Source organism: Aulonocara stuartgranti, assembly GCF_965226115.1.
Source record: "Aulonocara stuartgranti genome assembly, chromosome: 20".
Lineage (NCBI taxonomy): Eukaryota > Metazoa > Chordata > Actinopteri > Cichliformes > Cichlidae > Aulonocara > Aulonocara stuartgranti.
The window spans coordinates 22697635-22725047 of record NC_138956.1 but is presented as its reverse complement, the minus strand read 5'-3'; the positions used below and the strand labels follow the sequence as shown (position 1 = coordinate 22725047).

Sequence of the window (27413 nt, the reverse complement as noted above, 5' to 3'; positions counted from 1 at the left end):
ATCTCCATCATCATTTTTTGGAAGTTTGCATGGATCTGTTTATAATTTCTCTGTGTATGTCTTGTTTTTTTAAATGTTTGAGCACCGGGAATCTTTATTGTCACATTTGCAGAGTTTCTCACAAGTCGTGACAATCATATCACCTTTTTTAAGCCATTGCTGCACATCCTCACAATCATATTGCGAAATACTAGGAAATGCCAGCAGGGATACTGTATTATCCTGTATTTTAAAGTTTTTCACAAAGCATTTGTTTGCATAATCCAGGTCCCCCTGGGCGACTGGGCAGGAACTTTGGGTCATGGAAAGACCAAAGGAACTGAGATCCCTTGTCGAAGGATGCGCAGTGGCAGTTATGTCAAAGCTATGGGAGACGTAGAGGACAGTGATGACTCAGAAGGAAGCCCCAAACCTTCGCCCAAATCTGCAGCTCGTCGCCTGAGCTACATGAAAGCCACCCAGCAGTCACTGAGTGAGCAGCAGCCGCCACCGACGCCACGCAAGTGAGTCCCACAGTGTAGTGAGTCAAAATATGACCTTGTTTATCATGCTCATTGTTTTGCCACTGTTGATTTTGTGCCCTTTTACATTACATCCATTAAAATATAAACAGGCATTGAAGGGGTATTTGCTATAGGGGTATTTTTCTCATGCCTCCAAAGGTAGTCAGCAGGTGGCAGCATCCTGTCATGAATAAATGTCAGTGTGTGCAAAAGTACTTGGTCAAAACAAGATCATAGAAGATATACATTGGAGATAAAGATGCAGTCTAAGGAAAGGGGACAAGAAACTACATACATTCCATTTTTATGTGCTGCAAAAGCAGTCGGTGAACTTGTTGCCATGTGTTTTACCTCTACATCCAAACGGACAGGCCTCGTTGCTACGCTCTCATGCGGGAGGATTATCTGTGGTCTCCTCTACAAAGTGCGTGCTCTATGCAGCATCTGAGGTCAGTGTAACCTAGAGGCAGGCAGTGTGGCCCTAACCACCCTAAGTGATCCTTCCACTGTTTTCCATCACTTTTTTTGCCTAACCCTGCCAGTAATTTTCCTCTCCACCCACAGTTCCATCTTTCACCTTGCAGGTACCCTGAGTGGCGTGTTAGTACTTTTACCCACTTTCTCAAGTCCTGATTTCATAATATGTAAACTTTCCATGAAAATCACTCCAGCACACCCTGTTGCTTATTGCACACACATTTTCACTAACACCAGGTGCCAACTCGGCAAGGCAGAACAGAGGAAAAATTTTTTAAAAATAAACTGAAATTCAAATCTCTCAAATTCTATTTAGCAGTTTTGCTCTTGTATTGTTATTTCCTCTGTACTGCTATTTAAGCACTAGTACACATCACTATCCACACATCTCAGTCGTGTTTAATTTGAAAAAACCCAGGGGAACATTTCCCTGGTTTAGGTTACTCCTGGATATCATCAATTAAACACAGCCCCTTACTTATTCCAGGCTCTGACTTCTGAGAGGCTGATTATTACGTTCACTTCCACAGCACCCTGCCGTCCCTGAAAGAGCTGTCCACTAATCGGAGCCTTGATAACTTAGACTGCCTGGTGAGTCCTTTAGAGGCCCCTCCACGCCACAGGAACAATGATTTCAGCCAATGCTCTGGCACACTGGGCAGAGGCTCGGGCACTCAGGTATGTCTATGATCTCTTTATTATTTATTGTTGTTATAATTGACAAAGATAATTTTAATCAGTCTGTTTGAATTGGGTCTTTTATTAATAAGTTCCCACAGAGAAGTAGTTTTATTTAAGTGAGCAGTGTACAAAATAATCGAAAAAACCCAACAATCGTCTTTTGAAAACAGTTAAAATATTAATTTAATGAAGGAAAGATTTAAAGCTGGATTTAATGCAACAATATTTAAAGCATACATACCTTCTAAAATTTCTAAAATTGCATAAATTTGATTGACTTCAAGAACCCGTGTATATAAAATAGACTGCCACAACCTTTACATTTTGAAGCTACTGTGAGAGAATATTTAAATGAATGTCTATAAGACTGCAGAGATGGTTTATGAATAAACCAGTCGGGAATAAACTTGACGAATCAAAATGATGCCTCAGAGTGTTTGCAGAATTTCAGAGTGGAAGATATGACTCAGTAAAAACCTGAGGGAGCTTGTTGTACATCTTCATCAGCAGGATTGGAGGTAAAAATACCTTTCATAGAGAAGGAATGGCATCACTATCTTTGGAAATGAAATGTTTAATATTAATGATAGAGAGACTCGATTTAGGCCAGAGGTAAAGTCAGTCGGACCTAAAGGATTTCTTGGTACTCATGCACAGCTTTTGGAATGAGCAGGCCTAATTTTTCTTGTTTATATGCCACCCACAACACTTTCGTATTTGGTCCTGAAATGCCAAATATAAAAATAACTGCTGATGCTTGTTTCTGCTTCTTTTTATGTCGCTTGATCAAACATTTCAGTTGCTGCCGGATGTCAATGCTTTTTCCCATCGTGCAGTGACAACACAAATCCATGCAACAATGAAAGCTATTTTAGGCAACTCAGACAATGCATTGTGATTTACTTTCATACTGACCCTGAGGCAAGCACAAAACGATTAACCTGGTTCTAGGTTTTAGGTGTGTTCAATTTTTATACCACTGAACACAGATGTTAAAAATGCCATATCTCTTTAAAGTATCCTACAGCTTTATTACTTAGTATAGACTTTTAGACTGCCCACACACTTCAAATTTCCACATTTTTATTTCCAACCCCATCACTCATCTCACAACCCCACAGATTTGTTTTGTTAGTCTTTGGATGACACCCAAGACCCAGTTTTAAAACCACTGCATAAAATACTTGAATGTATAAAGCAGTTTTAGGAAACTCCTCACACGACCACAGGGACATTTTTACCACATCTCTTTTGGCTTCATTTGCTGTTGATGCTTTGGTTTTACTTTAGTAAGATTTTTATATCTGAGCAGTTTTTCCATCATAAGCATAGGTCTGTTTAATGCATGTTTATCAGTCTGCCCTCTGCCCTTAGCGTGTGAGTCTGCACACGTTCTTTCAGGTATGCGGGCAGGGCTGTGGGCACTCTGTACCATACTGTGAGGGGGAATCGCAGGCTGTGGAGGCTCTGGATCTGCCTGCGCCTACATGCTTCCGGTCGCGCAGCCATAGCTACCTGCGGGCCATCCAAGCAGGCTGCTCCCAGGATGAAGATACAGCTTCTGTGGATTCAGAGTCACCACCACCCACCACTCCAGGCTATAGCTACAGCTCCAACACCAGTGAGTACCTGAGAGAAGAAGGTGGTCTTATATGATTGCAATAAGATTACAAAGATTTGAAATTACCTTCGAGTCATTCAATTCCTTTTGAATTCATTTATATAGCACCAATTCACAAAAACAGTGGCCTAAAGGTGCTTTACACTATAAGGAAAAGACCCTACAATATTAGAGAAAAAACCTCAACAATCAGACGATCCCCTGTGAGCAAGCAAACCAGCCTAAAGGAGGGGCAGTCATCTAGGGTCACTGGCTTGGGAGATGAGAAGAGAGAAAGAGCATAGAGAAGAAGAAAGACAAACTATGGGAGAGAGGACAAAGGTAAATGTATCAGGAGTATAAAAGAGGAGCGTAGAAGAAAGTGCATCATGGCAAGTATGAGCCTAAAGCAAGCATGGTTCAGGGTCAGATGATTTCTGCTGTATTTACTCCGCTTCATAATAGCAAAAATAAGTATTGTCTGGAAAATTGCCCCTTAAAGGAAGAGGCCACTTTCCTGAAATCCAACTTGTTTTACTGTTTTTGAAAAGTACACCGAGTAACAATTTCACTGTGTATATTTAGTGTATGCAAAAGACACCACATGCGCTGCTATTATAATAGTCTTGACAATACTGTACACCTTAACTATTATAGGTATAATTCAAATAAATAGTAGGTTACTTTCCATTGTTAAAAACGTAAAGTAAAAAGGTAGCACATGCAAAAAAATCCCAGCCATTTTGTAAAATTTATAATAATTTTTTGTGTGTATGTGTTACCTTTTTACCTATGGGGTTTAAGTGTTAACCCTTGTATGGTGTTCGGGTCTGTGAGACCCGTGTTCAGTTTTTTTCAAAAGAAAAATTAAACAATTAATTATTTTTTCACGTGTAAATGTGTTGTGTCTTTCCACTCACTCCACTTGATTATAACTGATTTATTTATAACATTTTATATAAAAGAAAAACGAGAAGCACATTAATTCATAAATGTGATCTAACAAAGGTAAAGGGAAAAAATTAACCATGTTTGCTGTTCATATGTCTTGTAATTGGGATGAAGTAAACATCTGTTGAGTAATTTAACATAAAATTGTTTGATAGTGTTAATTTGGAAAGCCAAAACTCTAGCGGGTCCACCAGACCCATGAACACTGGCTGAGTAACAAAAATACGAACACCACACAAGGGTTAAACTTAAATGACTGTGGTTTAGAAATACGGAAGGCAGATCCTTTTAAAGATCTATGTAGAGTATTCCTCTTGTTTTATTGCAATAGATAAACACATATCTACCAGAGTACGGGCTTTTGTTATTAAGGTACTTATGCTTTAACAATAAGAGTTTGCAGCATATTCAGTCTGCAGCTGGATATTGCAAGCTGCTCTCTTCTTTATCGCTGAGAAAATGGATGGAAGATGTACAGCACCTTTCACATAGTCATTATTAGATGGAAAACTAAACTCAAGAACATTTTGCTTGGCACATTTTTTCTGTATCTTTTTACATTTATGTGTAACATTATTGTTATGTTTTCAGGGAAAAGTGCGCAATAATGACTCCTCCAGGCTGACAGGGTGAAGGGTAGAGATGCTGTTTTAGAGAGATAGAGAGATTTGCAGCTAAGCAAAGAAAACTATCTATTTTTTCGCCTACAATTCAGTTCAAGCATTGTTGCAGTAAAGAAGAAAAAATCTGAACATTTCATAAAAACATCTACTGTGTCTATAGTAAATTCATGCGGTAAATCAAGCTTCACTTCTGTTTTTATGGTGCATGTGTGTATATATTTGTGTATTATTATTATTATTGAACAAATTGCCCTGTAGCTTAAAAGTGTCAGACTTGTGATGTGTGGTTAGTATTTTTCTTCTAAAGAGTTCTATATGACTTTGATGTTAAATCATAAATTCATACTTATGAGTATTTTTTTAAAAATTTTTAATTATAGTCCGAGATACTTTTAGAGGTACTTTTAGCTATTCACCACAAAGATCTGCATGTTTGATTTGGCAGTTTTACACCCTCCCTGATGCCACCCTCCGATTTATCTGGGCCAGCATGAGGGACACACAAGCCTCTGATCTCCTGAGGCTGGTTTTATTTCCCTTTGCGATCTCAAGACAGGGATCTTTCACATGTAAGGCAAATTTGTTAACTACTACAACATAGAGGCAGGTGGATTTTTCTTAGGTCAATAGTGAATCAAAGTTTTAGGGACTAAAATTTCTGATTATTAATGTTTTAAATTTTTATCTGATTTGACTTTTGCTTCTGTACATATGCGAATGGGAAAAAGCTGGACTCTATATGGACTCAATGTATTTTAAAAAATAGTTAACAAGCTAATGTAAGAACAGAACTTGACTCTGTATCACCACTGCTCAGCTGTCTACTCTGCTACATGTACTGCAGAGAGATCTAATCTTAAATAATGAAGATCTTGAATAATGACGCTGGAGCTATTCTGCTGAACAAACTATGTGACTTTTTTTTTTCTAAATGACCACAAACATCTTTTTTTCTTCTTCTTTATGTTCTGTAAAGAAAAGGTTTTCATCTCAGCAGTGTCAGGACAAGGTATTTGCCCCATTTCTTATTTCTTATTTTTTTATATACTTGTTCCACTGGAAGTTTCCAATCATCAAGCAAAATGTAATATTAGACAACGATAACCTGAGAAAATATAAAATGCAATATTTAAATTATGATTTCATTTGTTAAGGCAAAAGAGCTATCCAAACCTACCTGGTCCTATGTGAAAAAGTTATTGCCCGTCTTGTTAAGTCATTAATTAACTGTGATTAACCACATTTTTTGAGCTAACATCAATTTCATTACCTATACCAAGGCCTGATTACTGGCAGACCTGTTGAACCAAGACACCACTTATATAAAACCTGTATGACAAAGTGAAGTATCTTATAAGACCTTAAAAACTACACACCATTCCACAGTTATTATTATTACAGTATAAAGAAACTCAGGAACAGACGAGAAACAAAGTCATTGACATCCCTCAGACTAGAAAGGGTTACAATGGTATTCCCATTTCTAAGGGTTTGGGACTCCAGTCAAACACAGTGAGAGCCATCATCCACAATCGGAGCAAGCTTGGAATAATGGTGAACCTTCCCAGGAGTGGCCAGCCTACCAAAATTACTCCAAGAGCACATCGGCAACTCATCCAGGCCACAAAAGAACCCAGAACGTCAATTAAGGAACTGCAGGCCTCACTTGTCCCACTTACGTTCAGAGTTCATGATTCAACAATAAGAAAGAGACTGGGCAAAAATGGTATCCATCAGAGAGATACAAAAAACCCACAGCTAACCCAAAAGAACACAAAGGCTCTTTCTCTCATTTGCCAAGAAAAAAACATCTTGATCATCCCCAAGATTTTTTGGGAAAATATTCCGTGGAGTTTTGAGCCAAAAGTTGAATTTGTTGGAAGGTTTGTTTAGGGTAAAAGTAACACAGTATCAGTACATAAAAAGAACATCATACCAACAGTCAAACATGGCAGTGGTAGTGTAATGGTCTGGGGCTGCTTTGCTGCTTTAGGATGGAATCATTAATTCTGATCTCTACCAGAAAATGCTGAAAGAGAACCAACACCAACAAGTTCAACCATCAATGGCACAAAAAAGAAGAAAACAAGTCTAAAAAGAAAAGTGGGCCAAAATTCTTCCACAGCAATGTGAAAGACTCATTGTTAGTCACTGCGAACGCCTGACTGCTTCCAAAGGTGGCACAACCAGTTTTACAGTTTATTGGGGCCCTTTTTTCATGAAAGGTCAGGTAGGTTTGGATAACTCTTTTCCCTTAATAAATTTAAAAACTGTATTTTATGATTACTTGTGTTATCTATGTCTAATATTGGTTTGTCGGACGATCTGAAACATAAAATTGTGACAATCATACAAAAAATAAGAACTCGGGAAATACTTTTCAAATACTTTTACCTGTGTAGCGATACAATATATATCTGTGAAAGATGAATATAAGCTGATAATGTTGGTTGAGCTCTACGTGCCACCCAGCAATTTAGAAATGTTTTCTGTCTAGGGTATCTATTTGATATACTGCAATTCACATGTCTCATTGCTTCATGTACCTAATTCTATTAAAATCTTATATATGAAAACCCTATATTTATATTGTACTCTTGCCTCAAAGACTAATTTTTCTGGTTTCTTGCAGGGGTTTTTTTAATTAAAATCACAGCATTATAGCATGATTGTAATAGGAGAATAAGGCTATATAATAATAATTATAATATATATATAAAGTAGGGGGGACATAGGAGGAAATAGCTCAGTTCACTCCTTTGTTGGGGTAACAATAGATCACCACATGCTGGATATGTGCTTATTTTTTTATGTCTAGACTTAAGTCCGTTCCCGCGGCGCCGCAGACAAACTGAAGCGCACCTACCGTGAACACATTCATAAACAACGTAATACCCAGACATAAACCAATCACCTTCGTGTTCGATTAGTTTGAGGTCCGGCTCTGTCCAATCGTTTAGAGAAATCGGTTACGGAGAAAACGTGGACTCCAATCCTCGTCGTCAAGGGCGTGTACTACAAATCTTTTCTTCACAGTGTTCGTTGTGTGTCTCCCAGGCACTACACCCGTGTCCATCTCGTCCGCCGTTCATGAATGAACAGAAAATAAGGATTTCTCCGAGTCCACCACTAACAGTAAGGTCTTTGTCACCTTTTTCCCGGTTGAGCGTTATGGTTCTGACAACCAGCTGCTGTTTGCTACGCTAGCAACAGCGAGCTAACGTAAGCTAATGGTGTGGTAGGTTAACTAGCTAGCTAACGTAGATGAAGAAAGAGGATGAAACCCTGATACAAGCTGTTTGAGCAAGGCGAGGAGCAGCAATGTTGGCTGCCTGTTTTTAGAGTGAAAAGCCATCTCTTTGTTGCCCCGCTGATATCAACTATACAGCGCCTCCGGGTAGCATTACTCAACGTTAAATACCCTGTGTGATAGCACGCCGCGGCAAGCCCTGGACTGGCTAGCAGCAAAGGCTAACGGTAGCGGAGCCGTCACCAGCCCGTTAGGGACATCCCGGCGCGGGCTTAGTTTGGCTAACCAGCCCGTTTATTAGCTAACCGTGGCTAGTGGGTTGTGTGGGTGAGTGATCTTATATTTCCAAATAAGTTTTTATTAGAGACTGTTGTAAGTCGTAATCCACTGCCACAGATCGTTAATTAAAACGATAAAGAAGCTCAGCGGCTCAGTGTGCTTTAAATTGAGCTCATTGGGTATTTAATTTATCTCCCCGGTGGTCTTTTGGATTAACGTTAGATGAGGTAACGGCTCTCTCTTATCCCGGGTATGTGACAGTGATGTGTGTCCAGAGGCACGAAGAAAGCTATGATTCACGTTTATCTGAACCCACATGTACAATCATATTGGTCTACTATAAAATGCTTCCCTATAGGTCAGAAAGTGAGTGCTGTACTAAAGCTCATAGTGTTGTTTTGTTGACAGAAACTAGGTAATTTTTAAGTCGACTCCACTTGTAATGGTACCGGTATATTTATTTTCTAGACGTCCTGTGGTGTGAAAGGAACAAGTAATTGTCTGGACAATCCAGCTTCTTGAAATGATTTTATCTCACCTGGCACAAGTGGCTATATTTGGTCCAAAGGGCCATCTTTATTCATTCAAGACCTGTGGCACAGTCAATAATTTATCAGCTTCCTGCACTCAGTAGTGCTTCGCATTTCGGACACTTCTGCTTAGGCTTTTTAAGGACCCCTGAAACAACTAGGATGTGCACATACAGCACTGTAACATTAGAGCGAAACACAGTAACCGTACTTAGTGTTTAAATTGACTACCATTGTAAAGTTAGAAAGTAAAAACTTAAATCCTGCTTAACATGTGACCAGGTGTAATCAAACTAGGTGGCTTTGAAGCTTCAGAAAAAAAAGGTGTGTTCACTGTATCCAGAACTACATTAAACAAGACTTGGTGTGGCTGTGTTTTATCATGGACAGACTATGAGTCATTCTCCACAGTATTACACACTCTTCCTCTCACACTCATTGATGAGGTAATCTCTTGACTGAATGGCAAAGCAAGTGTAGCTTCTCAATAAGGTCAGCAGCAGACGGGCTTTCTAATGATGAATGTGGAGCTATTTGTTAACACAGTTGGACATTACAGTAAAGGCCAGTCCCATTTCCTGCTCTAATGGAATGCCTTTATCTGAGAACTGCTTTCGCATTGGTTGAAATACTTTTGTTCAATCCAAAATCGCCAGCTCCTAAAAAATACAGTTGATTTTTAACTTTATGTTGTATTTTGCGTGCTGAATACAACAATGTGTCTCAGTGTAATATACATTTTGTGTATTACACTGAGACACATTTTAGTTGTGTTTAGTCTAGACATCAGACATAACATGTTTACTGACACTAACAATCATGTATGTGTTTCTGTGTAAAAAAACAAATCAACCTCAGGTTGTTTAATTTATTTCAGTTATATTTCTAAGGGGCACACTTCACTCATGTAGAGCTTAGTGTTTTTAATTGGTCATTATTAGTTTGAAAGAGAGTGCTGTATTTTGCAGTGAAAATTATGGAGTTGTGAAAGAGCTAATCTCAGAGACTTGTGGCATGCGTCCTTGATTTAACTGATTAGCTTCCAACCCAGACTGTTGACGTACTCCAATAGGTCAGATGTAGAACCACAGATGGCCTTAAAGATGTCAGACATTTCAGTAGAAAATGATCTCCAGTAGTAGGACAGTTGGACATGTTTTTGTCTGTAGACAATTATATGGAACATTTAATCTTATAATACTAGACAGAATAATGAATAACCTGTAACTGTAGTATTAATGAACCCATAGCTGTTTGTTTTCATAATGTACTTTTGGTTTGATGTTGCAGTCTGTTGATCTGTGTTTTGTGTAAGCGCTTTTGCTTTTCCTATCAGTATGTAAGCTTTGTCTGTTTAATGGCTGGCTGCCTTTCCTTCTCAATAGATGGTTTTCTCCCATGAAGTCTGCCTGCCCTACCCAGTGATTTACTGTGTCTTCACTGACACCTTTAAGCCTGTTGCCCTTGTTTCTTAAAGAGTTGTGGAAAAGCACTATGTAATCCATACCCGATTCTTGAAACTGTGGTAACAAAATTAATACATGCCACATAATGGAGCTGTAGAAACCAGCAAAATTACAGTGCAAACCAACCTGTCATTTAAATATATACAAAAACTAAAATTTGCATGAAAACCTTACAGTAGGCTGTATTAAGCTCTACTGTGCAGGAAAAGATCAACTGTTGGTGACTGGCTTCACTCCAAGTGTTGGTTTTCATGAACGTTATACTAACCTGCTGTAACCTTAAAAGTCTAAGAAGTTCAAGGCTTTCTCTTTCTAAATAACATTTGAAATTCCTTTGTTATCCTGCTATGGTAATGTTTAACTAAAAACTCTGACACGCCTCCAAAGAGTACCTCAAACAATAACAGGTTTAAGCCTAGACACACTCAAACTCAAATATCCTCCTATTTTGTGACCTCTAAGATCCTTTTGATGCAGAATCCCTTGTGTAAATATATCCATAATTTCAACAGATACCCCATGCCTAATTCAAATGTGTTATAAAACTCAAACTAATTTCCAGCTTACATGTAATTGGTTTTGATCAGATGCTCCATTTTGCATTTAATGGTTATTTAATTTGATTTAATTCATTTTTTTGAATCTGAATGCCTTCCTGTACATGTGAACAGTGTTTGTTTGTTTTTTCGTCAGAAGTCATGCTCAGCGTGTGTCCTGCTCTAATCTTTCAGTCTGTGACTCCCACAGTCTGTCTGTCTGTTGTGCAGTAACACTGGCTAATCTTGGACAGAGCTTCCATCTCTTTTCATGATACTTGGCTCATGTCCCGAAAGGTTTATTCACAATAGGCTACAATATTGTTTGTGAGGGTTGGTGTGTGCTTTGCTTTTATGTACACCGAACTTGGTGCTTCAGTAGAAACTAATGTTAAAGCACAGTTTCTCCCCTTGAAGTTCACTCTGCAGCAGCCTAATTAACACATCAGACTGTAAGTCAGAACTCAAAATGAGATCAGCTGTGATCACAACTTAAATCCCAAACTGGCACACCAGATATCTTAAATTAAAATAAGAAAGTAAATCAAAAAAATAAATAAACAGTTCTAATGGCATCAGTACACAGCTATGAGAATAGTCAGTCATATACATGGATGTTTTAGGCTGGTGTTCAGGTCGCATTAGTGGTCATCTGATAGCACTCAGACAGACCTGCTGATGGAGCCAGAGCATATTATGGGTCAGAGACTGCATAGCTCTCATAAGGGAAGCAATTTAAGAATTGTTTGATGATCATAGTGGTGTTGACAGCATTGGAATTTATCTAAATTGTTTTCTGAGTAAGAGAGAGCACCTCAAATAAGTGATTTGAAGACTCCTGCTGTCCATATAACCTTTCAGACTGGCAATGGGCTTTCTGAGTTCTGTTAGCTTAGTGGCTTTTAATGTCTCAAATAGCTATACTAAGAATAGAAAATGTAAAAAGTAAGAGAGTAGATGAAATGTTTGAGCTTTTAAGCCGTTCAAAGTGGGTACATTGAAACTACTATTAAATGAAAAATTTGTTTTACTATAACAATGATTACAGTAATAACAGTGTATTTGATTAAATATTGGAAACAACTTGAAATATATTTCTTGTGTTGATGAATCTACAGAGAAATGTAAGTAAAATGTGTAACTCCCCTAGTTTTTATGATACTTAAGAGTTTCAACTCATTGTTTAGCTAACCATCCAGCGGTTTTATTGTTTTGGTTCCCTGTCGGCGCACTCACAGCACTAAGTTTGGCCACACAGAGCTTCGTGCTTACTTTTTGTTTTTTTCATAGGTGCACACGCTCCAAAGTTTGAGATATTTGGGAGGCCATTATGAGTTTACGTCCAACTTCTAGTTTGAAAAAAAAAAAAAAGTAATAGTCTATAGCATTCTTTATACTTCTACTTTAGCTTTTTGTTTTGTTTTTTACATGTGTAAAACAGCAAATAGGCACAGCAGGGCTTTTTAGACTTGGAGGTGCTCTTGGTTTGTCATACACTGGCTGAAGTTCTGGAAGCAAAGATAAACCATCATCAGGCTATCAGCTGATCTTGACCCAATGTTTCAGGCATCGCAGACCTCGTCCATCGCTTCTCTGCACTACCCCTGTAGTAACCCATACGGAAAAGAAATAGTAAAAACTTATATGTGATTACTCATGAAAGTGGCCACTTTCATGAGTGGCCACTTTCATGAGTAAATCATATAAGGCTTACATGATTTACTCATGAAAGTGGCCACTTTCGCATTACTTTCATACATTGTTTTAGTAAGTATCCAAAACATACAAGTTTCATTATATAATTTTTCAAGGGATCTTATATCTGTTTTCACACTTATATGCTTTTCATACAAGTTTCACACAAGACAGATACAAACTTTATAAGATTTATATATATCTTTTCCATATGGGAAGGCACATGAGGGCAACTGTCATATCACATACTGATAGGGCTGCCACGATTTGTCGACTAGTCACGATTACGTCGACTATCAAAATCGTCGACGACTGATTTAATAGTCGACGTGTCGTTTGAAGCTTTGTAAGATCGCAAAAGACGCAGGAATAATAGCAGGATTTAAGAGTGTAATAACGGACTGAAACAGAAGATGGCAGCACTGCATGTACAAGGATTCCAGCTGCCGTTAAACCCCGAAGAAGAAGAAGTAGCTGTGTCCCAGAATTCATAGCGCGGCCCAGCTTAGTTTCCAATAATGGCGGTAGCTAGTTAGTTTTAATATTACTCTTATTATTCTTTCTGGGTCACAAAATAAACGTTTAACATATTTTCAGGCGAGAATGTAGCTGTGTAAACCTCAAATATCGGCTCAGTTTATCAGGACACCACATATTTTCAAAAGCGCTCCGACGTTTTCGGAGACGTCTGTTACCCACTAGCTCGATAGCTAGCCGGGGGCTAGGTCACTAGCGCCGTGAGAACACCGGACTCCCGGCAAATTGTTTTCAAACCCACCGCAGTCTTTCGCGACTCAGGTTAAATATATATGAGTCACTTAGATAAATTAAAAATGTTGTTGTTTGGCTTTTTTTTTTTTTTTTTTTTTTTTGTATTTTATTTGTTCCTGAGTAAATCGGTTTGGCTGAGATTAAAGTTATAGTTTTTACACAGCTGAATAAACGTCAAGCAGACAGCTGATTATCAGAAGTGTGAGATGCTGGAGAATATACCCCGGTGTCCTGTTATATTTTAGATAGCAAGGAGTTTATTAAACTTTACCGAAACAATCTGCAAATTTCATTAAAATTGAATAAACTATCATCTTGTCTTTATTTTTAGTTAGCACCTTAAAAGCTTAAAGCTGTAAGCTAATGATAGTTATATAAGCTGTAGTTTTACGTCCAGTGGATGATGATCTGATTAGTCGACTAATCGCAAAAATAATCGGTGACTAGTCGACTATCAAAATAATCGTTTGTGGCAGCCCTACATACTGACAAAGGATAGCAAAATAGGTTATGCCACTTGCAAGAGGTGTAAACAATCTGCAGTCAGCCCCCTTCACTGTGAGTGAATGTTTGTAAAGGCCTATTAACTTATTTGTTGTTGTTACTTATAAATTGGGCTATTGTTGAATTGAATGAAAAGTGAACATGTGTGGTTAAGTGTTGACAGATATTTGGCTTATGATCAATTTTATTGCAGTGTGCAGTTAAGACCCAGTGCAGTCACCCAGCAAATGCAACTGAGGCATATGCTGTGACTCTGTATGTAGTACGACACAATTAACTTTGGGAATTTCATGCATCTAAGCTATGAGTACTACAAGAAGTGCCTTTCTTTGGAAATAATAAATGTTCTGTTTTGCTCCTACGAAGGCATGGTTTCTAAGTTTGACACTGCTCGCCAGGGCTGCATGAGTGACACATAGGGTGGATTCCAATCCACAGACATGTTTGTGTATGTTTGTGGGATTTAATAAGGGCTTTACTGGTTCTGTGAGTCACAGGCTGATGATGGGAGTGCAGTGCCTACAGAATTACAGGGTGATAGGTTGCTATTTAAATTGAAACCACTACCCAGTAGAATAAATACTGCATTTTTATTATTGATTCAAAGTGGTGAGCTTTAAATTACTTGGTCAGCTAATTTTAAAGAAATATTTCATCCATCATGTGTGTCAGTAAATGCTGTATGTGGGTAGAAGCATTTGCTACTGTGTATTTTGCAACTCTTTGAGGCATATGTTGCTGATTATCGCACTGTTTAAATAGCATGCTTCCCCTTATTTCTTGTAGAAAGCCTGTGGTTTTTCCTGGTTCCTTGCTTTTTTCCCCTTTTTTTTCATATTGTAGTACATTCTATATCATGCACCAAAACCCTGCATTCAGACTGATGACAGAAAAAGAGGTACCGTTCCTATTCCTTCACCCTGAGTCAGATTGTCTTAGTTCAGTGGTAATCCACTTTCAGGCCTCATTTCAGTTTCCCTTGAAAGAATTTGTAAGCGCATAGTTCATGGGTTTCGGAGTGCCAGAATATGAAGCTTTATGTAAAGAAGTGCTCTGCTAAAGGCAAACAGTGTATCGGTCCAATACTGACCTAAATTAGTGGATCGGATATCGGAGAGAAATAAAAAATGTAATCCGATCCATTAAATATCACGAAAGCACCTCACAAAACTTGTAACATGGCGTAACTCAGCTCATAACCTTAGCACGTCGGAGCAGTATGTGTCACGTGATAGAGCAGCTGTGGCATGCGAGACCTGTCGGTGGTCTGGTTGAGCAGTTGGAGCCTCGCTACCAAACCGGCATTTCATCTCCGAGAAAGTTATCCCAGAGAGAAGTAAAGCAAGTGTGTAAGTTCATCTCTGAATGTTTGTAAAGCATTCCCACGTTAAGCTTAACAACTGATACTGAATAAGGAGCAACTGCCTCTTCTCTCTCCCACCCTCTCCTGTTGCTACTTTAGTCATGAAGCTGATCAATGATCGGCTGATCGGCTTTTCTGTTCTCTTGTTTGTTTTTGGCCCACTTTGCACCAGAAAGAGGAAACTAGCGGCTGAACAACAGCAGCACGTTTAAGCTTGATAAGCTGTTGTTAGAATGTATTTAATATTACTTTCTACACCAGGATCCTTTTCTACATAGCTGACAGCTGGTAACTGTGCAGGGGCGGGTCTAGCAAAGTTTAGCCAGGGGGGCAGGTAGGGCATTAACAGGGAAAAGGGGGCACAAAGACATACTTTTCTTTCTTATTCTCATTTAAAATGTCTAGCTTTTAACAAATAATTATCTGAATCTTACACCCAAAGTTTTAATCTGATATAAGATGTATAGAAGTCCATTACTGTATATAGTAACTATTAAGTCTAATATACCCTAGTAAGCTATAGTACTTTTTCCTTCAGGAAAGTACCATCTGTGCAGTCTGCACAGTCTTTCTGTTGAAGAAAGATGTTGAATCTATTTAATTATTGTGGAAAAATAATTGATTTCTGTGCATTTTATTTTATTTTTTTTTGCATGTGCATTAAATTAAAGTTGATTACGTCGATTAAGCATCGATGTAATCAACCTAACCCTGTTAGTTAGGTTGCTTAATATTTTTGCCAAGTACTCTTTAAAATACCATAATAGGGAGGAATGTGTAGGTTTAAGTTTATTAGATTGATCAGTATTGCTGAACTATGAAATATTTTGGGTGCAGTGTATTTTTTGCATACGGGTATAACAGAATAGCTTTAGTGTTTTTGTTTTTGTTTTTAAACTTGAGTTTGAACTTGAAAAACAGTTTTATTGATTAAAAAATACACTATCTGATTCATATCGGTATCGGCAGATATCCAAATTTATGATATCGGTATCGGACATAAAAAAGTGGTATCGTGCCGTCTCTAGTTTTTACTTACTAAATACTTAATTATAAAATAGTAATTGTTGAGTATTGGATTTGAGTTTGTAAAATGAAAAAGTCATTATTAGGGATGGGTATCGTTTAGGTTTTATCCGATACCGGTGCCAAATCGGTACTTTTGAAACGGTGCCGGTGCTCAAACCGGTGCTTAAAGAATGGAGAACACAAAATTGGTCCAAAAACCTCTCATGTTCAGCTGTTTTTTGTAAAAATATAACAATGTTAGCCTTTTCTGCAGCTATGGGGCATATATGGTATCACTCTTGGCTGGAAGCAGTGCTTAAACAATGGAAAAAACACAAACTTTGTCCTAAACCTCTCATGTTTAACTGTTTTCCACTTTTTCTTTGGTCATTTTAGCCTTTTTAGCCAGGGTGAAGGGAGCATCTGCCATCAAACAAGAGGACAGCCGCATGTAGCTATGATGATGTTTGCTAGTTCACCTTACATGCATTAATGTAATAACGTGGTTAGCCTACTCAACGTAAATTAGCTACTCACGCAGAGAAGAACGGCTGCTGCCACCATCATCCGTCATCATTTCTGCTACACTGGCAGGGCTAGGGGCCAGGACTCTCCTCTTCGTGTTTTTGGGGGATGTTGCATAACAGGCAACCCACCCGCAGTAGATGCGCTCGGTGTGAGGTCTCGCAGCAAGCTATCAAATACGGCGCATTTCTGGGCTTTTAAAAAAAACGCTATGCGTCGCCAGGTGTTTCATCGGATTTGAGGTGTTACCTCCTTTGACAGTATCACAGTATCAGCTTAAAGCACTTGTTGCAGGCTGCTGAGTTTGCATATTTTGCTATGAAGTACAGCCCGACTTTTGACCGCTTCGCCTTGGACATTTTTAATCTGTAGCTCTGCTCTAACAGAACGTACGTACCTGGCCCCGCCTACTATCCTCGGAAACGTAAAATGATTGGCTAGAATCTAAAGTGTATCACAGCTCAGGAAAAAAAAGCACCGAAATAAAGCACCGAAATGTGCACTGCTTTTCGGTCTGGTTACTACTGTTTATGTCAGAACCGTTGCCATGATGGCACCGGACACCGGTACCCATCCCTAGTCATTATTGAAAACACTAGTCGTCGGTGGAGTTTCTCTCTGATCCATTCTATCCTGTTTGATTTGAAAAATTAAGAACTAGTAGCCAAAAATCCATAGGAGGAAATGATGATAAGGACCAAATTCTACGTATCTATGCATGTTGCTGCCGATATAGTGTTTACAAGGCCAGTTGTCGCTGATTGGTCTAACAAAGCTGAATGTATTGAGAACAAATGAAAGAGGGAGGCTCAATGGTAGTTGAAAGAACAGAGCAAGTGGAGGAGGGGAATAAAATACAATTGTTTGATTCCTTTTTGTTATGCTGTGGAAACAAAAGAAAAACATCACACACACACAGATAGCCAGTCAAGTTTTGAATGTTTTCCTGCTTCCTTTCCTATTCATACATTTACTGAAACATGTCAAGCATGACTGGGGAAAAAATGCAAAATGCAACAGGATAACTTTATTTATATGACTAATCTGTACTTCAAATGGGATGAAAACACAAACAAAAGCTCAAAAATAGACTGCTACCCCAACAATAGACTGCTACCCTCAGTTCCTGGATCCATAAGACCTAGAACTGTTGAGCTGAATATCACTAGAGAAGGCAGAGTTGTCTGCCTGACAGTCCCCAGAGCAAAAGGCCTGTGAAGGTGTGGCATATAAAGGAAGATCTCCAGAGACAGGCTGACGTCAATGGAAAACAGCCACCAACAGAAGTACATTACTGTAAGCATAGAGGTAGCTTTTAGTACGGCCCAATAGAGACAGCAATAAGGGCAAGGTACACGTTTGTTTTTCAGATAGCCATGTTAATAGTTTTATGTTTTGGCATTTGGTACACACCAGCTGGTTTAGGGCTGGCTTAGTCGTGCTTTGTTTCAGTAGTCTTATGTGACAAAGTGCAGGATTCCCTTTCTAAGCCTTATGTTTTCATTCTTTTTGTTTTCTTTTTTTTTCTGTTCTTTTTTTGTCAGCAGTCAGCAATAGGAAAGCTCCACCTCCAGTCCCTCCCCGTACCACCTCCAAGCCCCTCATCTCAGTGACATTACAGAGCAGCACCGAGTCAGCCCAAGACACATACCTTGACCAGCAGGACCGTGGCAGTGAGGTCAACAGCCAGTCAGGACGGAGCAACTCCTCTGACAGCCTCTGTAGCATACGCACGGGTAGCCTGGCTAAGGGGACCCAGCCTCCACCAGCGCCTGTCCCTGCTGCAACCCCAGCACCATCTGCAGGCTCCATACCTCCTGTTCCAGCCCCCCGTGACCTCCCAACTACCACCACCACAACCACTACTGTTGCTACAAGTACCACTTCCACATATACTCAGTCCCAAAATGACACCCTAAGCAGTGGTACCACTCTAGAGCAGCCCCCGACTGCACCCAAGAGGAAACTTTCCTCTATTGGAATTCAAGTAAGTTTCTTTTTTTTGTTGTTGTTGTTGCTGGAGATATAATCAAGCAGAGACAGACAGACAAACCGAGTTGCATTTCACTGATATATTGTGTTGTTCATTTTTCAGGTTGATTGTCTTCTGCCAGTTCCAAGAGAAGAACCCCTGCTGCTGGCTAAACCTCTTAAGTTTCAGTCAATCGGAGTTCAAGTTGAAAACGGCAGGCCGTAAGTATACACTCATGTTTCCAGGCTTAAGCCTGATGTAGAGTTCTGTGGTAAATTTATGTCCTAATTTATGAGGTAACTGGAAATTGCTTTCATTCCTACACTGGAACCTGAAGTTACTAGGTAGATCTGATGTAGAAGTATAATTATAATTGTAAAACACAATAAAGAAAGAAAATAGATTTTTGTGACAGAAGATGTTAATTTTTACATCTTCTAATTTTTGTCATTAGTGGTTTGATTTGAGTTTCATTGATCAGCTTCCTGCAGAGGTCCATTTTATATGCCCAGATGGGTCACACCTGTTTTTGCAGTACAAGATGGGGAGGGTTGGATAATGTTAAATAGGCACTATAGATGTGCTATAGTTATATTATTGGCTTTAAAACAATGGTATTCTGGTGGTGGTGTTTGTTTTTTTTAACTCTACTGTCAGGCCTGGTTTTAATGTGCTGTAGCTCTTGTACTTTTCCCTTCCTAACTGCATGCACTTACTATCTCATTATTTCATCTCTGTTGCTCGTGCATCTGCAGCCTATACAGCAGTGAGTGGCTAAGGTCATTCAGCAGTCAGCCTGGCAGCAGCATAGCGCTCTGATTGATGGATTTTTACTCTTGTTTTGACTGTAGTGAGCTGAACATAGTGAGAAAGAGGCCATTTAAACTTTTGCAGAACACTGTAATTTCCCGTAATCACATTTGTTTGACAGTCCACTCTTTTTCTCCTGCTCATTATCTGCGAAGCCAGTTGTCTGATAAGCTTTCATGTTGTATACCTGATTTGTTGCTAATATCTGTACTGTCACATCCTCAATGCTATCTTTCCGAGTCTTTGCAGTAAATGATAATGCACAATCAGCTGCCACGGTCTTGTCAGTCAAATGCACTGACCTAGATCTGTTACTGTGGAACATGTTTGCCCCATCACTTAATTGTCTTTTTTGTTGAAGTTTGTCAGAAGCTGATATTTATGCATGTGTCTGCAGTCTCAGCCGGGACAGCAGCATGGCCTCCAGACAAAATACAGAGACTGAGCCTCAGGAGCCTAAGGATGCCGCACCCATAGAAAACAACACAACCAACTGCGCCAACAGTCAGACGGTGAATACTGCGCCGAACGGACGGGACAAAGCCATGGAGCAGCAGCCACTTAAACACAACTCAGCACCATCCAGGATATCCATCTCACCCCCAGAGACACTCGACCCAGCTTTAGACCCCTCCTCGTTGCCGCCTCCAGATCCCAGCCTCGAGTCTGGAAACTGCAGCAGCCAGGGAGATGCTGTTCAGCCTACCACGCCAGCATGTCTCAGAGACGGCAACTGGTTTCTGAAGCTACTGCAGGCTGAAACAGGCCGCATGGAGGGATGGTGTCAGCAGATGGAGCAGGAGACCAAAGACAACAAGCTCTCAGAGGAGGGTAGGTGACAGAAATGGATAAGGTGGCTATCAGCACATTTACATAGGCCCCATTTTACTTTTGTCATGTGTCCTGTTTTCAGATAAGATATAATAATCTCATTTGCCCTTTGCCACATATGCTGTATGCCTGTCTGTTGGCCAGATCACAAATCCCTTTGCAATCTGTCTTAATTTTCCCACGCAACATGCAAATCAGGGTTGGGCCTTTTCCAGACTGGTGTTATCGCTTCTGTCGCTCTTACTCCCTCTCACTCACCCATGCAGATCAGCACTATCTCTGTTGTCATTCAAGTGCAAAACAGATCAAGGGCCAGATAAATCCCACAGCATGTGAGATTAATGTCAGTTTACACATGTAAGAAAGTGCTGTGTTTACGCACAGTATTTACTTGGTACTTGTTTTTTTACATTTTGAACATTTGGCTTGAATCCTCAACTAGTAATGAAAAATTGAAATGAAATTATTAAAAAACTAAGCATATTAGGTTGATTTCAAGAGTATCTTTCAACGTTAGATGTTAATGTGCTACAAAGAAAGATGTTTATTTTTTTTTAAAAGAGCCACAGTTGTATAAAAATTGAAAGAAATCTGCTATCAGTTAATTGCCAAGAAGAATTGAGTTGCTGTGCTTGTTAGTGAAGTTCACCGACAGGACACTAGGTCAGGTCTCATCCCTGTTGATTAAGGACACAGAGACAAAGCATGACAGTCATTACTGCCATTGATTCACAGTACTACAGCTTATTAGAGAGGACGGGGGCAGGGTAAGCATTAGTTTAGCTATAACAGAGCCACTGCAGACTCATTTCACTTATTCATGTCCCAAAATACCACTCAGGCTCTTAAGTAGATCAATCTCTGCAATGCCTTAAATATGAATGAGCAAGAAGCAGATGAGCAGTGTAGGCTCCTTCAGATAATCATTCCTCCTACTCTCTGTGGACCTGAATTATGAATTTCCATTTACATGCAAATACATGACTGAAAGAATCTTTTGTTGTCAACGCTATAAAAGAGTTTATAAAATACTTGTAAGAAAATTATTTACTGTCAAGCAAGGTTAAATGGTAATTGTTAGTAAACACATTGCATCACACATCTTCACGTCTTGACCCTTTATGTACTTGAACTCAGACATGCAAAAAGACTCGTGTATTAACTCTAAAACTCAAAGTTTGTTTCTAATGTGTCTTTTTATTCTAACTGGAAATGTTTGTTTGCTTGTTAAGGGTTTGTCATATTTGTGTCTTTGTAGTTTTGGGGACGATCCGCAGTGCAGTAGGGAGTGCTCAGCTCCTCATATCACAGAAGTTTGAGCAGTTCAGAGGGCTCTGTAATGAGAACTTGGTGAGTGGCTTCATTATGTCCTGTTGAGTGTGTGTGTGTTTGCTGTCCTTCTTTTGTTGCCCAATTGTAAAAGATCATTTGTTTTCCATTATTTGACCTACGTAAAGTGAGATCTCATTATTTTATGTTAATTAGGAAAGTTTCAAGCAGAAATGCAAACTTCACACCGATCTTACACGATTGTTCACTTGTCCTACTGCAATATTCTAATTGTTGATTGGCGTCAAATGTATTTTATTTTCATCTATTTGCTTAAAGGCAGGCTGCCCGGGAAGTATTTGTGTGGGTAAGGATGTGACTAATTTTCTCTGTTTGGTCCAAATCTATTCATCTGTCTCACTTTCCTTTCCCTAGAATATAAATGCCAACCCACGACCAACATCGCAGGACCTTGCAGGGTTCTGGGATCTGCTACAGCTCTCGATAGAAGACATCAGTATGAAGTTTGATGAGCTCTACCAACTTAAAGCCAACAACTGGCAGCTTCCTGAGAAGAAGGTGATGTTGGGTACCTTACATTTTTGTTTCACTTGAGATTTTTAGATTGGTGCCATGGGTAGAGTTGTCATAATTAGTCATTCAGCAAAAAGTTAATCAGCATAATATTTCTTTGGTAGTTTTTCAAGTAAAACTGCTAAATGTTCTCTGGTGCCAGCTCCTTAGCAGTGTGAATTTTTCTGTTTTAAATGGCTAGAAATTGGACACCATTGTTTTTTTTGGATAGTTGGCTCATTAAGCCAAATGAAGTTGAAGATATTTCAGAATTTTCTGACATTTTAATTTAATTGACAGCTTGATCAATAATGAGTGTTAATTTCAGTTGTAAATGCAAGCCTGGAGGATTTTAAATTATTTCCTAAGTGCTTAATGGACTACATATGACACTTAATCATCACTACTGGAAGTGTGTTTTGCTAGTGCCACACCATATCTCACTCTTTTCCCCTCTTGACATAATTTCCTCAGGATGAAAACAAGCAGCTTCCATCATCTGTGCCAAAGAAGCAGAGTAAGCCGCGGCTGTCAGCAGAGAAGGACAAGAGCGTGGACTCTGCTGCAGACAAGCAGCGGCAAGAAGCCAGAAAAAGGTTGATGGCAGCAAAGCGTGCGGCATCAGTACGACAGAACTCCGCCACAGAAAGTGCTGACAGCATCGAAATCTACGTCCCCGAGGCCCAGACCCGCCTCTGAGAGCAAACCAGCACCGATCAAAAAATTGCTAACGCACTTCAGACATTCATTGACACAACACAAATCTGAGACACACACAAAATATATATATATATTGGATGCACAGCACAGAGGCCAATCCCTCATAGCTGCACAGGAGATATGTGGGGATCACAAATAATCAAGAAAAATGCAGATCACCAACCTGCTGCCATGGGACAGAAGTAACCTTGACAGATGTTAAATACTATTGTTATTATTGATATTATAATAATTATTATTATCTCCTAAAGTATTTCAAGACTGTCTTAAATGTGCAAGTATCTTCGATAAGGACATCCTGTACCTTGTGAGCTGAAGAATCTTGGTATCCCAGAAGTTTACTCTCTTAAAAACTCCCTTCACTGCTGAGTCTACCGGCAAGTTGCGGCTGCCAGGTTTACGAGCTGAGCGACCATCCACACACACTCAGGACACACATGCAGGTGTACTCACTGTCCACAGAGTCTTCCTGTTCTCTCTCTTTGTATTTGGCTGCCACTCGTTGGGTGTGGTGTGTACGCTTTACTGTGTAAGAATTATAAGATGGCGTTAGTGTACTCAGAGGTTTAAAATGCAGAGAACCAGAGGAAGGCAGTAGCATATATATTATAAATATCACACTATTACAATGTTCATTTTGTAAATGTTGTATACCAGATTATTTGTTAGAAAGAGGTCAGTGTTCAGTACCAAGGTAGTTTTTTATAGATCGAGTACATTTACTGTCATGATATATTAGCACTTGATGCAATCATTCACTCCCCATTTATCTTCCTCTTCTTTTCACCAGTGCATATTACACAGTCTGTGGATACCCATTCTTAAAGTCTTACTTTGGTTAGTTTTTGGTAAGGGATATGAGGAAGGATCGCCCAGCCAGTGAGGAAAAAGTGGAATGTATGAAATGTATGCGTTTGCAGCTCATGTTGACTTGATCACTGCACTTTCCATTCACCTCAGATCAAGTTTGCCCACCTTTTGTTATCCTAATCATTCTGACCTTCACTACATCCTCATGCGATGTAGGGGGACCAAGACATTCACCACTTGATATGGCATTCCCATTCAACCAGACTTGTGTGTGAGGGTGGGGGTTTCCTTGCTTCTGGAAAGAAAATGGAATAGCATAGCAATAATAAAATCCTATTAGAACAAGCAATGCAGTAGGTACCCAGTCTTAAGTTATTTAATCAACATTTCCAGTAGGACTTTATTAGCATGAAGGATGAATGTTTTGGGGTTTTCTTTGTTCTTCTATGAACTAACTTTCCTTAAAATAACAAGAATCTCAGGTTGAACACTTAAGCTCAACAGTGAAAACCACTATGGATGGAATATTTATTATACAGCCTCTGGGCCAAAATCTTGGATCCTTTGCCAAATATTCCATAGGACTCCAGGCCTACATGGTGTTCTTCTATAAGGAAAAGGACTTTTTAGTAAGGTTCGGTGATGTAACGAAAGGGGTCAGTTTGACTCCTCTGAAATCACCATTCCTTTACGACCCTTTCTAGCAGCTAGAACTCCCACCCCTTTTGAAAATGAAGAACTGTGGTACAATGTTTGTTTTGGGGGGTTTTTGTTTGTTTGTTTTTTATGCCATTTGACACATTTTTGTGACATTCATCCAAAATGAGATCAATCTAAACATGCGTGGACGTCTGTAATTTACAATAATAAATGGTGCTGCGAGGGATTTGATATTGTGCCAACGTGGCAATGATCATCAACCTTTTAGTTTCATCTTATTAGGATTTTATTTAATGTTATTATTATTTAATCTGCTCATGAATTCAGTTGCCTGTGTGTGCATTCTCAGAAAAGTTTGTGTTTGCATCCGCTCACTCCAGATATGCTATGCCTCATCTCTGTATAAGCTCATGACACTTTGGCTATGGGACTGGAATAGTTTCCGTGTTTCCAGTTTCTTAAATGGAAACTCAAGTGCCAAGGGTATATGAGTGGAACAGGGCATAGCACATACTCATGCTAAAGTGTAGGCAGTGTAGGTTGACTCACTTTTTCTTTTTCTTTTTTGTTGCAAGAGCTGGCTCTCCCCCTACTGGTCAGTTTTTTGCATGACACTCCAGACATTTTGTTCTGCTCCATTTTGAATTTTTAGTTGACGTCCAAAAAGACACGAAATTGAACTGGGAATGCTGACACAACACTGCGTTGTCAAATTTCTTATTCTCTTATTTGTATTACATCAACAATGGACATGTGCATTTCATTGTCCAAAGAAATCATTAAACATCCCTTTGCTACATGTCCTGTCATCATTCTTGCTGTCTTTTTTTATTGCACTCATTCATGAAACGGTAGTAATATTAGCTGCGAAGTTAATATTACACAGATAAATCACAAGCATTAGAGTAGATCTTTTATTGTTACCGTGTAATCTCTAAAAGCATGGCCTTCTTACATATAAAATATACAAAGATCCTTGCCAGTGAATTTTCAGTATTCCATATCATGGGTCTTACAAATTATCTGAAGCTATTAAATCTGTGTAAGGCATTCAGGGTATGCACTGTACGTAAGTGTTTATTACTGTGACAAATGGTGGAAAGTCCTTTACTTTTTATCTTCTATCATTTGAGAGCTGGATCCCTTTATTTGCCTGTGTACTGAACTTTTAAGAGAGCAAGACCTGATCAGGGATCTTCAGACAGTTTGTTTACCAGTACTTCCTGAGTTTCAAAGGGCTACAAAATGGACACATGATGACCAGAAGGTGCAACTCTAGAGGCAGGTTATGTGGATTTGCTATTCAGCCACCATGTGGACGAGGCAATATACTTCGTCTAAGACGTTTCTAGAAGTTTTTGAAGACACAGACATTTTGGGTAATCTTTTGGGTAAAAATTGGGTCATTGGTTGTGCTTAATGGACAGAAAGCCCATTCTGACTTCAGTGCTCACCCTTGTGGCCACATATCTGTCCTCTCAGAGACCAGCCAGGAAAATGAGCAAAAACTATGTAGTTCCAGATTATCTCCTACTGACAAACATTATTTTACAAAATAAGCACATATCTTGCAGACAAAGGGTTGTTTAATGTTATGGTGTATTAGTTAGACACTGTGAGGCTAGTTTCTTTTAAGAGAATAAAGAATTGTGATTCCCATGACTTATGAGTTGGCACTTTTTCTGTGTTAATTAAATGTAGAATTAAATGGGAATGCCACTCATATTTGAAGTTCACTGTATGTTTTTTTTCCTTGGAAATATGTTTTTAAAAAGATACCACAATTCTATCTTGGTTGTTCTTGCAGCTTTTTAGTCCATCTAGGCATGTTGTCCTGGTAACACTAACAATGACAAAGGACATGTAGAGAAACAAACCCTTAACCCTTCTTGTAAGATATTCAGAGGTATCCATCCTGCTGGGGGCTTTTTGATGGCAGGAAGGTTCTGTTCCACTTGTGTACTTGAATGCAAACACACTGCAAAACAATACAATAGCTAAGATTACCTTTAATCTATGATGAAACATTTCTATATTAATGGGAGTGGCCTCTTCCACACTGACGATGCCTCCATATATGGGACACAAAGAGTCACTGAATAGTGATCATCAAAACACAATTTAAGGGAATATCTTCCAGAAGAGTGCCAGTGGAGTACTTTGTATGTCGTCAGTTTTTTTCAGTTCAAGCGTTGGGTTTTTCTTACTTTATTTGTCACTTTTGTCTGCTTTTTTGCTTTGTCTTTTATTTTTGGTCTTTTAGTTAAAATGAATGGAAAATAATCCAATATGTTTCAAATAGTGTCCAACTTTGTTTTAAGTGCTGGGAAAGGCTGTTTCAGCACGACACACTAAACCAAGTCAGTTTGTTTGTTGAGCAACTGGACCTGCTTCCACAGAGGCTTGACATAAACCCCAATCAAACACTGCTCTAATTAATTTGAACACAGACTGTGAGCAACCCCGTATCACACAACAAGACTGGCCAACCTCACAAATGTTCTCATGGATTAGTAAGAGCTAATCCCAGCAGCCAGGCTTCAAAACTTCATGAAAAATCCTCCCATTACTGTAGTTGCAATTCCAGTGGTACATCCAAGCTCTTAATTGTATTCCGAAAAGCAATAACATATAAGCATAATGTGAAAGTGTCAACACACTTTTTTGCCATATAACGTTAACACATGGAAACACAATCAAAAAAAAAAGCATGTTCAAAGCAAAGACGTTCTTACTGCCCTGTTGCATTGTGCTGCATCACACTCATACTTCCTGTCATTTGATCCCTGTTACTACATTACAACTACAGTGCAGAACGGACGAAAAAGAGCAAATGAAATGAGGGAGAAACATAGAGGAGAGTGTTGTGGGTGATAATAATTAAAAACACAGACTCTAGTAAAAGCAGAAGAGGTTTTGTTAGAGACATTCTCTGTCAGTGAACACTTGCAAGTCTTCTGGATTTGAGTTTTCAGCTCATATTTTATTCAGCAGCTTTTTGTACAT

General features: G+C 39.1%; 1 protein-coding gene across 9 annotated transcripts in view; it reads left to right on the top strand.

Annotated features, from left to right (window-relative positions):
* Window positions 1–25208, top strand: part of dlgap4a (discs, large homolog-associated protein 4a) — a 100659-nt gene extending 75451 nt beyond the window's left edge. For 2 of the 9 annotated variants that reach the window (XM_082517648.1, XM_082517646.1), the window contains exons 3-12: window positions 268–503; window positions 875–952; window positions 1511–1658; window positions 3036–3282; window positions 18310–18749; window positions 18858–18955; window positions 19942–20375; window positions 21634–21725; window positions 22080–22223; window positions 22692–25208. In XM_082517648.1, the coding sequence (XP_082373774.1) occupies window positions 268–503; window positions 875–952; window positions 1511–1658; window positions 3036–3282; window positions 18310–18749; window positions 18858–18955; window positions 19942–20375; window positions 21634–21725; window positions 22080–22223; window positions 22692–22916 (2142 nt within the window). In that variant the 3' untranslated portion in view covers window positions 22917–25208. Of the gene's footprint in view, window positions 1–267; window positions 504–874; window positions 953–1510; window positions 1659–3035; window positions 3283–18306; window positions 18750–18857; window positions 18956–19941; window positions 20376–21633; window positions 21726–22079; window positions 22224–22691 lie in introns of all 9 variants that reach the window. The other 7 variants (XM_082517647.1, XM_082517645.1, XM_082517652.1 and 4 more) reach the window with 5 other exon arrangements.
* The last annotated feature ends 2205 nt before the right edge of the window (window positions 25209–27413 follow it).